The 17,721-nt window shown below is 42.9% G+C and overlaps 1 protein-coding gene across 4 annotated transcripts in view; it reads left to right on the top strand.

The window, feature by feature from the left end:
- Positions 1 to 17,721, top strand: part of OSMR (oncostatin M receptor) — a 50,642-nt gene that overhangs the window by 1,475 nt on the left and 31,446 nt on the right. For 2 of the 4 annotated variants that reach the window (XM_025436247.3, XM_025436243.3), the window contains exons 2-3: positions 10,895 to 10,980; positions 15,980 to 16,152. In XM_025436247.3, the coding sequence (XP_025292032.1) occupies positions 10,908 to 10,980; positions 15,980 to 16,152 (246 nt within the window). In that variant the 5' untranslated portion in view covers positions 10,895 to 10,907. Of the gene's footprint in view, positions 1 to 6,727; positions 6,895 to 10,378; positions 10,430 to 10,894; positions 10,981 to 15,979; positions 16,153 to 17,721 lie in introns of those variants that run through there. The other 2 variants (XM_049109313.1, XM_049109312.1) reach the window with 2 other exon arrangements.

Raw genomic sequence — 17,721 nt, 5'->3', positions numbered from 1 at the left:
TCCAGCTTCAGCTGCCTATTTAGAATCTTCAGGTCATGCTCACTTTGTGTCTGCCCTGGTAGCATAGAGAAGTATTAGAAACTAAGAGTGGCAGGGACCTCCGACCTGATAGTGGTTTGCTGGGCAAAATTCATTCTCAGCTGTAACTTGCTTCCTGGTGACTGACACCCTGGCCCCAGGCCTGTCTCTTGTCCCAAGCAGATGTGTCTGAGCCTTTTACATCACAGGCAAGCTTGACAGGGTCCAAAGGACTCAGCCTACGGCGGGGGGAGGGGGATACTTACACACTGGGTCTCTCCTTCTACCCCTTTCTTTAACCTGAAAGACCCACAGAGACACGTCGAGGTGTTTCAGAGTCTCTGATGTTCCGTATAACTCCTTTTTTCCTGAAAAAGGAACCAAATCAAGAAAACTACTATGGTTTTGAAAGGGCAATCAGTGGTAATATGCTCCCACAAGAGGAAGGAGAATGTTTTCTTTGTGGGAACTGGGCTGGGACATTGTTGGCTCGGGTAGAAGGAAATCTGAGTGTCATCTTGCTCAATTACAGGAACAGTGAGACCTGGCCCTCCTTTCCCTCGAGAGGGAAGTCCTCCTTGATCTAAAAAAAAAAAAAAAAAAAAGGGACATAAAGTGAGCATTTCTTTCCCAGCGACTGGTACTGGCTCTACGCCCTTCCTTCCCTTCTCATTTTAGTTTCGCAGTTGGTCCTGGAACAAGGCAGGGGATACGGTGCCTAAAAATCTGCATGTTAACTTTCCTGCTTCTCCCTCTCCAGTGCTTGTGCTCTCTCCTCAAATAAATAAATAAAAGCTTTTAAAAAAACTTACCATTTTATCATTTTTAAGTATACAGGTCAGTGTTATTAAATACACTCATATTGTTGTAAAGCCATTGCCACCATTCGTCTCTAGAACTCTTTCCGTTTGGCAGAACTGACCCTCTCTGCCCATTCAACAATAACTCCCCATTCCTCCTGATCCCAGCCCCTGGCAAGCAGCATTCTACTTTCTCTATGAATTTAACGATCTCAGGTACGTCATATGAATAGAGGACTTAGCATTTGTCTTTTTGGGATTTATTTCACATAGCAAAAATGTCCTCAAGACCATCCATGTTGTAGCAAGTATCAGAGTTTTTTTCCTTTTTTAAGAATGAGAGATATTCAATGGTATGCATACACATTTGGTTTATCCATTCATAATGCTTTTGTTTTTAGCTATGTTTTGCTGCACAGAAATTTTATTTTTTTATTTTTTGTTTTTTATAGAGCACTGCCTCTTTGTTTGTGAAAGGAGTCATACATTTGAAGATAATATATAGTGCTAGACAAACCTATCTTTTTTTATTGGAGTTCAATTTGCCAACATATAGCATAGCACCCAGTGCCCATCAAGTGCTCATCAAGTGCCCCCCCCATGCACAGAAGTTTTATGTATTTGTATAATCAACTCTGCACTCCTAGGATTTTTTTTTTTTTTTTTACTCCTAGGATTTTTAAAAAGATTTTACTGATCTATTTATTTTTTAGAGAGAGAGAGAGCTAGAGTGAGTAGTAGGAGGAGCAGAGGATAAGGGAGAGAATCTCAAGCAGACGCTGCACTGAGCTCAGAGCCCTCCCCCCGACAGGGCTCCATTTCACGACCCTGAGATCATGACCTGAGCCAAAACCAAGAGTGGGTCACTTAATGGACTGAGCCACCCAGGTACCCCTGCAATCTTACGATTTTTGTGCTTCATCTGGCTTAGGGAGATCTTTTTTCACCTAGAAATTATTTTTAAAATTATCTTCTAATACTTTTTTTATTTTGATAGGTACAGTTAGCTCTTTACCAGATTTTTGTATAAAGTGAAAGGTAAGGAGGTAACTTAATTTCTTTCTAAAGTTTTTATTTTTTATTTTTATTTATTTATTTATTTATTATTTATTTATTTTTTCTTTCTAAAGTTTTAGGCAGTTCACCCAATACCATTTAAGTACCCATATTTTTTTCCAGCTCATTTGAAATTCTGTTTTTATGGTGAAATAAATTCCTACTCATACAAGAGTCTATTTCAGGACTCTGCTCTGTTTCATGGATCTGTTTTGTCTCTTCTTATGCCAGTACCACCCGTGTTAAATGCTACAGCTTTGTTTTTATATCTAGTTGTATACATTTGTATTTTTCCCCCCAAAAATTCTTTTGGTAATGATTCTTGTACATTTTCTCTTTTGTATAAACTTGACAAATAGCTTGTCAAGTTTTAAAAACTGTTGGAATTTTTGTTGGGACTTCTTGGGTTTATAATTCTTAATAATTCTTTATGCCTTGAACTCCATTTTGGTATGAACTCCAAGTATGGAGGAAGCAGTGGGAGGTGGAAAAATGCTGTGCTTTGGGGTGTGACTCACCTGGTTTCAAGTTCTGGATTAACTACATCACTCTATGTCAAAGTTACTTTTGACCTCGTTAGCCTGAATATCTTCGTCTGTGTATGTGGATAATAATAGAATTTCCTTCATAAGATTCTTGTGGGGACTCAAAAAATTCATTAATTCTCTGGCAGAGAGTTAGATCTAATTCATGCTAGTTAGGATCATTTCATATTAACTTTCATATCTTACTGTGGCCTCTGCAGTGCACTTCATATAGAAGGAACCAGTAAATCTTCTGTATGTATCAGTAGTACCCTAGGAGACAAAAATATGTAATCAATATAAAATATGGTAGTGCTTTTATTAAGCTTCAGTGTGCATATGAAGTCACCTAAGGGTCTCGTTTAAATGCAAACTTTTGGGCTCCCTGGGTGGCTCAGCGGTTTGGCACCTGCCTTTGGCCCAGGGTGCGATCCTGGAGTCCCAGGATCGAGTCCCGCGTTGGGCTCCCGGCATGGAGCCTGCTTTAATAAATAAATCTTTAAAAAAAATAAATGCAGACTTTTAGTTGGTGTGATCTCAGATTTTGCGTTTCTAGCAATCTCCTGATGATGTGTTTATCCTTATGTTGAGTATATAGTCTTTTACTGGTATTTAAAATCATGCTGCTAGTGATACTACTTCCTATTGGATTAGATATGGTTGGCAGAAAGCACTTTATTTTCTTTCTTTTTTAAAAAAGATTTTATTTATTTATTCATGAAAGACACACACACACACACACACACATACACACACACACACACAGAGTGAGAGAGAGAGAGAAAGGCAGAGACACAGGCAGAGGGAGAAGCAGGCTCCATACAGGGAGCCTGACATGGGGCTCGATCCCAGGACTCTAGGATCACGCCCTGGGCTGAAGGTAGCCATTAAACCGCTGAGCCACCCAGGGATTCCCAGCACTTCATTTTCTGTAAAGTGCTTTCTTTTAATATTACATGCTAAAGAACTAAATTAGAGTTGTGTTGTTTCCTTCCTCTCTTCCTTCCTTTCTTCTTTTTTTTCCCCCCAAAGGAAAGAAGGTTAGTGAGAGCACTAAATATGATACCAAGTTCTAGTCTTAGATCTGAAATCATTGAAGCAATTAACTACCTAGATTATTTAAAACTGTTGCTTTCAGTTGAAGACAGCCACATAAAATCTATCTAGTCCGAGTATAAAATCTAAAGTCAACGACAAGAAAAATCATAATTTCAAGAGTCTTACCAAATAGAAAAATGTAAGCTATAAGGAACACCTGGAAAAGTATAAGATAAAAAGAACTCTTGGAAAACATGGAATCAGGTCTCACTGTGTGAGAACATAGCATGTGTCAACTCTTGAGAAGTTATAAATCAATAGAAGCTTTACTGTCATGTGAATAAATTTTTCACCCCTCACGTGATTTCTTGGTCACTTCTTTCTACACCCAGGCTTCCTAATGGGGGGCTTTGAGCAAGCATGCTGGTCTGTCAGAGGGGAATGGCAGTATGTTTTTTTGACCTAGGACATTGATTACTTTCTATATTTGAAAATGCTTTTTTTTTTTTTTAATGGGGGAGGAGCAGAGGAAAGGGAGAGAATCTTAAGCAGGCTCCACGCCTAGCACAGAGCCTGATGTGGGGCTCGATCTCTTGATCCCTGAGATCATGACATGAGTTGAAACCAAGAGTTGGACGCTTAACCAACTGAGCCTCCAGGCTCCCTAGAAAATGCATTTTTAAAATGCCTGTATTGTCACAGGACCCAAGAGATCACATTTTTGTACAGAAACACATGACGTGCTCATAGGCTGATCTAGTACCTAGAAAATTCCAACCTTTTTTTTAGGTCTGTTTGACTGCAATGGATTGGGTTTGAATCACAAAATACTGTCAACTAGTTTAACTTGTTGAGGTATATGATTCAACTATGAAATTAGTGGAATTGCAATTACTTGCATTCGTAAATATATGTAGAACATGCACATGTTTTAAAGAACACTTTATGTCGCAGAATTACATAGCGTGAGAGAGGTAACCATAATTTCCCTCATCCTGCTCACCTCCTTTACCTCATCCCAGCTCTAAATTTCTAAGTGTTAGTAGTTGGGTGTGTCTCTTGGGGCCAGTTTGGATGCTTGAAGTAGAAGACAGCAAGGCAGAAATAGATGTGCAAGAGATTTGGGGGGAAGCCCTGAGGGGTAAAGAAAGAAGGGAGCAGGAGGAGGGAGAGAAAGCCTACAGACCCAGTGCGAGGTGACAGGGAAGCAGGAAGATTGAGAAGGAAGCGCTTCCACCTGCAAAGCAGTTCTGAGAATGTTTTGCCCGGGCCAATGGCGAGACTTCAATCAAATGTTGCGTATTAGCGAAGTCCTGTGTTGAGTAGAAAAGGTTTGGCTTGATCTTTGGCTGGGAGCAGCCTGAAGAGACTGTGGGCTGGGGTGTGAATGTGCAGTGGATCCAAAGCTACAGCCGTGGAAGCTGCCAGTCATCTACATTCCTGCAGTAGGTCCTTCTAATGAGGGTGCTAAGTGGCACGGTTGCACGGTTGCACACCATTCTTGTAGAGGTGTTTGTGTGCACGCGCTATTCTGAAACTTGCTTTTTCACTCAGTATTTTTTGAATATTCTTTAGTGGCAGCACGTAGATCAGTTTCATCCTTTTGACAGTTGCATAGTATTCCTCAGTGGGAACGCATCATCATTAAATTTTCGGACTCTTTTTCACAGATATTTGGATTGTTTTCATTTTTCCTAAATATTAAGAATCCTACATGAATATTCTTTAAAATACATAAATTTTGTGTACAGACACACATACACAAGCATGCTGTCTATAGGACAAAATTCCTGAAATAGGATTTCTGGATGAAAGGGAACACACACTGAAAAAATTTTTTTTTCACACACTGAAATTTTAATAGCTATTGCCAAAATGACCTTGGTAAAGTTGTACTTTTTGACCATCAGTGAGTAACAATGCCTGCTTCAAACTCTGACCAGTGCTAGATATTAAAATCTTTTTTAGGCTTTGCCTGTTGGACACCACACAGACACTCTTACAGACATACACAATTACTATTGTAATTTGCATTCATTTAATTATTAGTGATATTGTCTAGTTTTTCTTTATTCCTTTTGGTTATTGATATTTCCTTCTTTTTGAATTACATATTCATATCCTCTGCCATTTTTCTGTAGGGTTGCTTGTCTGTTTTTGACTGATTTCTAACTTCTGAGAGCTCTTTGTGTTTTAGGAATAGCAACCCTTTGCCCTAAGTATTGAACCTATTGTTCCCAGTTTCTTGTTGGGCCAATTATAGCACTAAAATTTTTTCAGTGTTCATTTAATGAGTGTATACTCTATTGCTTCTAGGTTTTATATCATGCAGAAACAGATTATACAAATATTCTAGTAAGTTTAATGTTTGCATTTCTTGCATTTATATCTTTGTTCATCTGGAATTTATTTCATTGAAGGGAGTGAGGCAATAGCGATAATGATTAAAAATTAACTTTAACTGAATTTTCTATGTACAGATTCTCATAATCTCATTTAATCTCCGTGCCCATCCTATGAAGTAGGTTCTTTATTCTCATTTTAGAGAAAAGAAACTAAAGCTTCAATGGGTAAAGTACCTTGCCCACGTTGATATGATTATTAAGTGCCAGGGCAGTGATTTGACCCCCAGCAACGTTACATCAGGGCCCACACATTTGACTATTCCAGCTTTCTTTTCCCTCTGCTTTAATCCTAGCTGGAATCACAAGATCCATGAATCTTTAGTAAAATATTACTTAAAAAAAAAAAAAAAGAAAATCAGCTGTGCATAAGGGCTCCTAAATAAGGAATGACCTTACAAAACTAGTAGAAACACTTACCCAGGTAGGTGAGAAGAGCGGGGAAGGTGTGCTTGAACCTTCTTCTGGGCACACCTCCCCGTGGTGGATACTTTAGGAGGAAGGGATGGTGGAATTGGAGTGAAGCCCTACAGGTGGTCCATCCTGTGCTATTATGGTGGAGGCCCTTTCAAAAGGGCCCCCAAGGACAAGTAGCAGTGCTCATAAAAAAAGAAATAAAGACAGATGAATCTGAGAATTGGGGGGAATGGGCAGCTCTTCGTGCTGCCACACAGAACTCTCTCACAGGGAGCACACACCCCAACACCCGAGCACACGTCCTGGATGAATAGCTTCTTTCTTTAAGACAGTATTTGCATGTGACATCATGAGGCACCCAGCCAATTTTGAAGCGGTTGGCAACACACTCATGTTCTTGGGAAGCAAATGACTGGTCATGTTGCTTCTCATGAGGATTATTTATGGTGAGGAAACCTCCCAGGAATAAATATTTTGGTAATGACAGAACAAGAAGTGCCAGTGAAGGAGGGCAGACTTCTTCTACCTCTGGTGAACCTTGTGCTTTGTTGTGCACGGGAGTGTTTGTACTGAGGGACACTCAAAGGCATCTCCAGTTTGCCCAGAGACAGGATTTGAATGAGAAGTTCTACAAAACGAGTAGGTGATTTTTTGACTTCCCTCTTCCTCTCCTCCCCGGCGAGGACACGTATGTGAAAGACTCTGGATTGGGCAGTATTTGGCAATAGAAAAAGTGCAAGGGCCTGAAAAGGAACCTATTTCGTAAAATAAAGTTGAAAGCCAAGAAGGAAGGATGTGAGAAACTTGGTTCACGTTTTGATTCATTGACCCGATACTTCTGGGGAGCAACCGTGTCCTCGGATGGTGACCGGCAGTGGGGGGCCCCCAGCCTGTCCTCCCCCAGCTCCGAGCCTGGTCAGGAATCAGGGAGATCTGAACAGCAGAGAGAAATTAGGAATGGATTTGGGGTGACGTGGGGTGGGGGGGCTGTCTGAACCCTGCTGCTTCCCGCCCGGCTTCCCTCTCCCCCGGGGGGCGCCAGCACCAGCGCTCCCCCAGGGATGTGGGGACCCAGAGGCTGGGAAGGAAGAGGCGCAGGGCCTTGTCCGTCGGAGCCGGGCGGGGAGGAAAAGCAGCCACACCGGAGCCCCGAATGCCCGGGAGAAGGTGCCAGAGCCGCCAGCCTCCAGGAAGGGGCACGGCCCCCATCCCACACTGCACCCTCATCCTCCAGGGGGTATAGGAAGCGGGGGGCTGAGTTGTCGGGGGTCTGCGGGGGCGGGGGGGGGGGAGATGAGGTGCTGCATTGTCAGGGGCCTGTGGGGGGTGATGCTGCATTGTCAGGGGTCTGCAGGGGGGGTTGCTGCATTGTCAGGGGTTTGTTGGGGGGGAGATGAGATGCTGCATTGTCAGGGGTCTGCAGAGGGCGATGCTGCATTGTCAAGGGTCTATGGGGGGGTGATGCTGCATTGTCAGGGGTCTGTGGCAGGGAGATGAGATGCTGCATTGTCAGGGATCTGCGGGGCGCGAGGAACAGTTTAGGGCGAGAGCCCTCAGAGCTCCTGCGCGGACCCCTTTCTCTCTCTGTGCCACCTTTCCAGGCCACCATCCGGAGCATCACCATTGCCCTCCCTTTAAAATCTCCCGAATCCCAGCCCTCTTCCCACCCCCACTGCCATCACCCTGACCTGAGCCAGCGCCACTGTCCCTGGACTACTGCGTCACCTCCTCTCCGCTGCCCTCCCACCCGTCCTGTCCCCTCCAGCCCTTCCCGTCGCTGTCACCGGGCCTTCCTGTTCCTCTGAGTGACGCCGCATTACTCCTTTCCCGAAACTCCCCCGTGGCTCCCACCTGGTTCGGGGTAGAAGCCGCAGGTGGGACGAGGTTCCCCGCTGCTCCCCGTCTGCGGCCCTCTGACTGCACGTCTGCCTCTCACCTCCTTGCCTCCTGCAACACCAGGTCCTCTTGTCCCCTGAATAAGCCCGGCACTGTCCCCCCTCACCTTGGGGTGTTGGCACAACCTGTCCCCACCCCCCAGCTCCTTCACGGTCTAGTGGTACTAGTGGGGAGCTCACCAGCAAGGAGCCGGGGCCCTCGGGGTAGGGCCCAGGTAGCTGGAGGCGATGTACAGGGGAGGGGAGGGGAGGCCCGTGGGCTGGGCGGTCAGTGGCCTGGGGCCTGGGGGCAGCTGGCTCAGAGCCCAGCCTGTCTCTGGGATGTTCCCGGCTGCTGACTCTCTTTCTGCAAGTTTTGGTGACCTCTCCTGCTTTTACTGGAAGGTGCTCAGGCAATAGCTAGACCCCATAGTCCCTCAGCAAGCGGTCCTGAGGTGGCCTGGGGCCTCAGGCATTGGCAGGGCGGCTGGCCAGTCACACGGCCAGAAGTAGCCGCGGGGACCGCTGGGTCAGGGTTGCCACCTGTCCAGCATGTGTAAACCTGTGCACATCGGCGGGAGAGATGAAGAAACGGCGGACCTGAACGGCTGCTGAACCTCACCTCCCCGGGTTCACAACCTGCCACGGGCAGGACGGTGGGGAGGGGCAGGACCGCAGACAAGTGTCCCGGTGATTCTCAAGGACTTTCTGTGATCCCCAGGCCGTGGAAACCATGGAAACAAGTCCCTCGTAAATACTATTTTCTTTTCTTTTCTTTTTTTTTTTTTTTTAAGATTTTATTCATTTATTCATGAGAGACACAGAGAGAGAGAGAGAGGCAGAGACACAGGCAGAGGGAGAAGAGGCTCCCTGCAGGGAGCCCGACATGGGACTCGATCCCGGGACTCCAGGATCAGCCCTGGGCTGAAGGCGGCGCTAAACCACTGAGCCACCCGGGCTGCCCCTATTTTTCGATGCTGTTACACGGCAGCTTTTATTGTTTCATTTCTGGTTACCCTTAGTTGATAGGTGGCTTCCAACTTGTAGTTTGAAACTCCTCTATCCCTACAAATTTGTTTAAATTTTGCGACATGAAATATTTGATGTCCCAGAACTCCAAAATTTGAAAAAAAAAAAACAAAACACATTTTAAACAGCCCTTTCCTACAGAGAACACGAGACAACCTACATCACTCCCTGATCATCTGTTTTCCAATGTATGGGATGAGATTTCCTTACAGTGTGGTGCCTTGCATTCCTCAGGGGGTTGGATCCTGTGTCCTCGGGGGATGTCAGTGTTAGGAGGATCCGATCTGTGCCCATAGACTGGGACTGGAAGGATGGTTCAGTTGCACACTGAGTGACACACACTTCATATGTTAGCATTTTCCTTTGCCTTGCCTTTGGTTCTGAGCAGAAATGATTTTCTCTTGAATTCGTGTTCTCCCTGGCTTTGGCATTTAGTGGTAGTAGGAACCTACCTGAAGTTGTCAGTAGAGATTTGAGAGAGGTGTCAAGGACCTGTTTGCCAAAAATAGAAGGAGAGGAAAGGGGGCTTAAAGGCATATGAGTAAAAGCTGTCATTTGCAGACTTTTCTTCTGCTGGCACTTGGGCTCCTAGGGAAGCAGACTTGACTACTGTAGAATAATTTAAGGGCTTGGTGTATTCTTTTTCTGTCTTCACTGTTGTTACCATTTAGTTGTGGGTAGTGAAAATGGATGATCTGGGTCACTGAATTTCTTCTGGCTTTGATGAGGGCCAGGTGGCTAGACAGAGGCAAAATGGACTCTGGTTTCATTGCCTGTCTCTGGGATGAGTCAGACTTTGAAGTAGAAAAGTGAAACTCCTCGGGCTTCCCTTGACTAACACACTTATTATTAAATTAAGAACTCATTAGCCTCCTTGAAGTCATCTAGGTTCACTTGTTGTGCCCTCAGATTGTCCTGTGGTCAAAGGACCCGATGAATCAGTGACGCTCTTTGACCTGCTGTTTACAACCCTCCTCTAAAGTGAGGAAAACCGGAAATTATTTTGAACAATGAAATACTGCCAATCTCCTTAGGTGGAATGTGCTGGGGTTAACACGGTGAAATTTTAATAAGGGAGACAGGGAAGATCGAGGATGACTCCCCTATAAGTAATTAATTCAAATTTAGCTCGTCTGAGACCATGGTCCTTTTTTTTATTTTTTTATTTTTTATTTTTTTATGTTTCACTACTGTTTCTTTGCTTTACTTTTCTTTACTAGCCTTCGCTTGGTTTGAAGAAATTGGCAGGTCACTTCTGTGCTGGAACAGCGGTGAGCACCCATAACTCCTGCATCTGGGGTGGGGGCTCTGGGCTGGCTGCTGGTTGACCAGCTGGCTGACCGAAGCTGGCCCCAGGGGAAGCAGCCCTGCTGCCGACCCTCTTGCTCCTTCTCCTGGCTCCATGGAGGGTAGCCCAGACGTGCTCTTCTCATGCCAAAGGCGGAAACATGAAAGGGCAAGCAGAATTACACAGGTCTTTTGAGGCCCAGGCTCAAGGTGGCACACCATTGCTTCTGCAGTTAGGAGCCAGTGCAAGTCACCTGCAGCAGGGAAACATACTCTTCCTTTGGGAGACAGGGGGGACTCCAGACTCACATGACAGGGGGTGCGGATGGAGGAAGGAGAGAAGAGTGGGAGCCCCCAACACCATCATCTACCACCATGGGGTCAAAGAAATTTTAGCTCGGAGCTAAAATTAAATAAAATTTTCCTTCTGTGTCATTTATCTTTTCCAGCAATCTAGAACCTATGGCTGTCTTTTCAGTCTTTCAGACAACATTCTTCTTGGCATTGCTGTCCTTGAGAACTCTCCAGAGTGAAGGTAAGTTGTGGAAAGAATAGTAAAAGAAAAAGAAAATCACACAGAAGAAAAAAAAAAGGGTAATTGGTGCTGAAGAGGAAAGTTGCACAAGTCTTTTCTTTGGAAATTCCTTGGAATTGGTGAGTGGCAGTGTTTCCTTAGTCCTGAGCTAAGGTCTTGGTAGCTCATCGTGTAATTAGCCACACCTTACCCCTCATTTTCTGGCCAGTGCGCTGGCCACCAGGGCGCTCATGAGTGGCTCGAGTTCCACAGAACTTCGTGGTAGATATATTGTGAGTGGCTGTCTCCAGAGGAGTTGCTGTGTGGGGATGGGATGTACCAGACCGGGGTGGGCCACTGGGTTAGAACAAGTTGTGATGTCCTTCAGCGGCATCCACTGAGAAGCTATGTGCTCCAAGATGATATGTTAAGTGCTGAAATCCTGTTTATGGAAAAAGAAACAGTATTTGTCACTTAGCTGCTGTCCCAGTGAGGGCATTTTTCAGGAAGTCAGCTTTGTGAGTGGTGGCAATAAGAATTCCACACGTACAAAATGTTTGTAAGTACTTTGTGTATTACTTTGAACCAGTCTGAAGGTACTCAGGCTTGAGAGAGCCTACTGGTTGATAAAGTTTGTGTTGCTTCTGCCTGTGTTTTACTAAGCTCTGCATTTTCCTCCTTCTGTGTTTATTCTCTGCTGTACTGCCTTTGTAACAGAGTACAGGCATATGCTCTTAGTAATTACTCACAGATTCCCTTTCCATGGATTTCTGAAAGTGCTGTTGGCAAGAAATACCCATAGGATTTTTCTATTTCCCTTAAAGCTCTGTGAAAAGATAGTTGGAAATACAAAGGAGATTTTGTTCTGGTAATAGCTCTGTCCTCTGTCTGGTATTCTTTAAGTTTGGGTCCATTTCTTTTAGGTTCAGCATACATAAGAAGATGCTACTTTTTTGGCTTCTTAAAACTCGTAGTTTGTTGGCAATCTCCCTTGATCTGGAGCTGAAAGATGGGAATTAGGATTTCTCATTTGTAGTGTGTATACCCCTCACCCGATCTGTCCTACTGCTGAGCGTGACACATCTGGGCTGAGGGGGCAGTCTGTACTGTAGGAAGGTTAGGTCCAGTGGGAGCTCCTGATTCTCAGACAGGCCCATGCCCCCAACTCCAGGCTCTCCAGAAATTCCTGGGTATTTATTTAAGTCCTAGCTTTTGGCACAGCTCACTCCCCTTGCGAAGTCTCATCTGATCCAATGACGATCAACTATGTACGTACAAGACACTCTGTTCTCAGAAGCAGCTTGGGTGAGGAAAGTACCCTTTCAGCTTCATTTATGTCGATCAGCCATGAATTTACCTGTTTCTCTCTCCACCAGTCTTTGTTTCTGCTTCCAGCTTTCTCAGCTAAGTGTGCCTGCTTTGCCAAGTAATCTTGTCTTTGTCCTCACACTGCTTGGATTTCTTGTCTCAATTTTTGTGCATCTGCCAAGTACCTGCTAAACCTCCACTAAAACGAATGGGCCTCCCACGCGATAACCCAGCCAGGCTCGGGGCTGAGACTCCAGTTCAGATGTCCTAGCTTCTCCTGACCGATGAGACTCACTTCCAGTAAGCACTGGGGCCCTGTCTGCTTCAGTCAGAGGTGGTGACTGGTTTGTATTTTGGTGGTCTTTTCTTCCATTCTCTTATCTAAATACATACAGACCAAGACGGAGATGTAAATATGTAGATTTTTTTATAGAAGTGAAATTATACTATATATACTAGAAATATTTATACTCTATATAGTTATTAAACTATATATAAAGTATTATGTTGTATATAGTATAAATATATATACTGGGAAATTGTACTATAATACTTAAATATAAGTAAAGTATTAAAAAGTATATCCAGGTAAAATATGTGTATTTTGTTTGTATACTTTAATATATACTTAAAAAAATTTTTTTTAAAGATTTTATTTATTTATTCATGAGAGAGACAGAGAGAGAGGCAGAGACACAGGTAGAGGGAGAAGCAGGAGAAGCAGGCTCCCTATGGGAACCTGATGTGGGACTCGATCCCAGGACCCCAGGATCATGACCTGAGCCAGGGCCGATGCTCAACCACTGAGCCACTCAGGCATCCCTATACTTTTTAAAGCAGTACAACATATGATGAGGGTTTTTACCTTTGGTATTCAGTGTTCTTTTAGAAATAACATTCTATTTAATGGCTCCGTGATGTCCCAACTTCTAAAGGGACATGGTTTCTTTTCTTAATTATTGTTGGGGCCATAGAGAAACTGGGTGAGGAAAGTGGGAGGAGAGTCTATGAGTAAGCCCCAGGCTCTCTGATCACCAAGTCTGCCCTTCTGGGCCACGATCCAGTACAGCGTCATAAAAAGAGAGCTGGGCTCAGGGCCAAGAACCCTGTATTCCTGTCTGGTTGTGTTGAGCTTGGGAAAGTCACTTCGCTTTTTTTAAACTCAGCTTCCGCATCTGAGAAATAACAGGGCTAGACTTAAGAACCTGTGTGGTCCCTTAGTCTCCCTGACTTTACCTTGACATTTCCCACTGTTTCCCAAGGAAGTCCTCATTTGCCTTTGATCAAATTCTTCCTGATTGATGTCTCTCAACTACCCTAGTCATCCCATACTTACTGATGGTATACGTCAATACCTACTTCCTTTTCTACCTAGAGCCTCATGCAGTAGCTTTCTAGAGCTTCCAGAAATACAGTTGATACTGGAAGCTGACTCATTCATTCAGCAAACGGTCACTGGGTATCTCCCATGACAGGTGTGTTATTAGACCTGGTGTCACCGAGCTGAGTAAGACTTGGCCCACCTGTGTTTAGCTCACAGTCCTTAGAGAAACAAACCCGGGACAGGCTCTGATAGCACGCTGTGATCAGTGCTTGAGCAAGGACTTAGAAAAACAGCCCTGGGGAGAAGAGAAGCCAAAGATGAGTAGAGGGGTTAGTGAACTGTTGCTTGTCATGCTCTTGAGAACATGTGGAGATCCTGGGTCTGTGTAATTTGAGGTCAACATCTGCCGCGGGGAAGAGGTTGTGCCAAGTGCTGGGGACAAAAGTCTGTACAAACATGTCTATGCCAAACATGTCTATGCCTCTACCCTCCAGGGAGTTTGCATCTACACTGTGAAACTGACGCCACAAACTACTCTACAGACAGGATGGAACGAGGGCTAGGGAAGACAGGATGATTCTATAGGCACCCGGCATTCTCTGGTGCTATTGGTGCCAAAATTATTAAAACCACTTCCTCCTATTCCACAAGGGAACTGCTCTTTCATTTTCCTGTATCTCTCTTAGGTTAGCTTACATCTGAGGCTTGGAAGACTCACCCAACGGACTGGTTTAAGAAGAAGATGAATAATGGCTGTTGCCTTTAACTAGAACTAAGAATAGGGAGATTTTATTTGCAAAGTAGAGAAAAAAGTCTCTAACCAATAATAATAATAGAAAGTGGCCACCATATTTTTGGGGCTTTGAGCGTTCAGAAATTCCAACTTACCTCATTACACTTTGTCCAAACAGGGTCTGATAAAGGATTCACTCTGCCAAAGCTCATCAAGAATCAGAATACTAAATAAATAAATAAACAAACAAATAAATAAAACAAAAGAAGACTCAGAATGCCAATTAGTTAATTTAAGTGGGTAATAAGACTGGAAAAATAACTGGTGCCAGTCTTTTGGTACAAATTGACCCAGAAAAACTAAATTACGCATTCTGAAGTATCATCATAGTGGAGTGAACCACTGTGAAGAATATTTCTTGTAAAATCTAGCATATCATATGGTTCTGAAAGTAATGCATGTTTCTGAAGAACATTTACAAAATACAGAAAAGTATAAAAAAGCAAACTAAAATCACTCAACCTCGCCATCCAGAAATAATGAATAGTCACATTATAATTTTACTTCCCTTTGTAGTACATAAGTACTACATAAATAAGTACTTTAAAAAAATAAATAAGTACTTAAAATACATAAAAAATAACATAAGTACTTTAAAAAAATATAAAATGGAATGCATAGTCCAGTGTATTTTTTTCAGTGTTTGGGAAAGATTGAGAAAAACACATAGTTAAACTTGGCAATGGAGAGAGAATGGAATTGGTAGGATGGTGGGTTCTCAATTTCTGTATCATTTGAACATTTTGATCATGATTATGTCTATGTAAAAAAAAAAATTGAGGTGAAATTTGCATAACAAAAAATTAATCATTATATGGTTAAAAGGAACAAATCAGTGACATTTAGTACATTTGAAATACACAACTAGCACCTCTGTGTAGTTCCAAAACAGTTTTATCACCCTGTAATCATGAAGCAGTATTGCTCTCTTCCTTAGCCCCCAGCAATCACCAATCTGCTTTATCTCTCTGTGGATTTTCCTGTCCTGAACCCCTGTGTCTCTCCAACTGGGTTCCTTCCTTGAGCTAAAGACATTGTCATCATTATTTTACTTCACGCTAAGTGTCTTGCTGGTCTCATCCACAGAGTTTAGTAAATTAGTAAATTCTTGCCAGAGGTGTTTTAAGTTTAGTGCATTGAGATATAAGCAATCATGTCTAGAGATAGGGTATGCTCCCACTTTATGGTTTTTTAATAAACTGTGAAATATTGATTTCCAAGCAGAAAACTCATTTTTGATTTCCAGAAATATGAAATTTACAGCCAAAAGTCCTCTTATATAGCCTTGCTAGAAATTTCTAAACCAGTTAGATTGTCCAATAAAGTATCCTTTTGTTTTGTTTTACTGTTTATCTCTTTATTAACTTGCTATGAATTGTTGAGTAAGTAATTTCATTTATCTAAGCCCTAATTTCTTTATCTACCAAGTGATTTCTGAATTCCCTTACAGACTTCCAAGATGTCTGCTTCTAAGACGTACATGTGAGCAATATTTTCCAAAACTAAACAGTGGTGGTATTGACCTGCTTATTATCTGTAACTATTCAATTGCGCTCCCATTAAACATTATTTCGTATTTGCTTTTGGTCTTTCAGTTTTGTCTGAACCTTTGCCATGGGCCCCTGAATCCTTGAAAGTTTCCATCAATTCTACACATCAGTGTTTGCATTTACAATGGAGTGTCCACAACCTTGCTTATCATCAGGAATTAAAAATGGTTTTTCAGATAGAAATCAGTCGAATTAAAACATCTAATGTCATCTGGGTGGTAAGTATTTTTTTTTTTTTTTTGGCTCAACATTTTAAAAATCCTTTCCTGACACCATGATTTGTTTTTTATAACATCCGCAAAAATGCCAATATGCAAACATTTTGGCAACTCAATATGGTTTTCCAAAAACAATTACATTTCTGTGTTTTTAGTTAAGAGAGTATGGGACCAAGTAACATGACAGCTTTGGTTCAGTAGGTTGGATGAGGTGTGTTAAGGAAGTAGATCATTTCCTCATTTCTGCTCTGTCCCCTAAGCAGGACACTGGAGCTGCCCTTGAGCCTAATTCCAAAAATCCATGACCATCAACCTTTTTCCTCTTCCCTCTTTCTTCCCTGTCCACCAGACATTTTCCTAAGTAAGATATAATTGTTTGGCAACATCCTTCTGGCCAGTGGCTTCCTGTCTGTTTCATACTGTGCCAAAATACGAGGTAGGATGAGTCTCAGCACTGTGTGTTCTATCCAGCAAAGAGCTTCTTCCTGGACCCACCCACCATGTTGGAGAGTAGCTCAAGATGTCCTTTGTTGTCTCACTTGTGGCTTTTTCTACAACAAATTAAATCATGAAAGTCCTTCATTTCACAATCATTTTGCCTTTGAGTTATTTGGGGTAGATTTTCCACTTGTCTTGGTTCAACTCATGGCTATGTCCATTTAGTTGATGCTTCTCCAAAGTGTTGGGACACTTTGGTGGTTTCTTTCAATTTCCATTGTCTGGTCTGGGGAACCTTAATAATCTACCTGCATATACCATGTTCATTCATTATCCCCGGATGTTGAAGGACAACATGATGGAATGTTTTCTCATTGAAGGGGAACTTGCCTGGTGAGAAGGGGAACACAGGGATGTGTCACTCCTGGGGACCTTCATTAGCTCAGCAGAAGGCTGCTCTCTTCTCAGGCAGTAGAAGCATGGGCCCAGGGATTCAGAATGGTTTGTTTCTTTTTTGCTTTTTCTTTTTTTTTAAAGATTTTTTTTTTTTAAGATTTTTTAATTAATTAATTTATTTATGAGAGACACACAGAGAGAGAGGCAGAGACACAGGCAGAGGGAGAAGCAGGCTCCATGCAGGGAGCCCGATGTGGGACTCTATCCCGGGACTCCAGGATCACGCCCTGGGCCGAAGGCAGGCGCTAAACCGCTGAGCCACCCAGGGATCCCCTGGTTTGTTTCTTTAGTAAAGTATAAATGCCGTTAATTTTAAAGCCTCTAGTTACATTTCATATTCATGACTGCATTTGAGATCTGAGTGAGAGCCTTAAAGTATATATAAATTTACTTTATATAAATATAAATTTACTTTATATAACTCTGATTCTGTCAATTTAGGATTGATGCCAGGTCTCCATTTCCACTCATCTAAGAGTAGTTTCCCACAATGAGAGTTGTTTCGTTTTTTTTGTTTGTTTGTTTTGTTTTTTAATGAGAGTTGTTTCGTGTTGTGATTTTAAGTGATTGCATTGCTCATGTACAGCTGCTCACCTTTCATTATCGGCGCATCTTCCCGCTATTGTACCTCATACCAATCATTTTTATATTTTCATATTTTTATATTCTTAACGG

The sequence above is a fragment of the Canis lupus genome, chromosome 4, assembly GCF_003254725.2.
Source record: "Canis lupus dingo isolate Sandy chromosome 4, ASM325472v2, whole genome shotgun sequence".
Lineage (NCBI taxonomy): Eukaryota > Metazoa > Chordata > Mammalia > Carnivora > Canidae > Canis > Canis lupus.
This window is presented reverse-complemented; position numbering and strand designations above follow the sequence as displayed.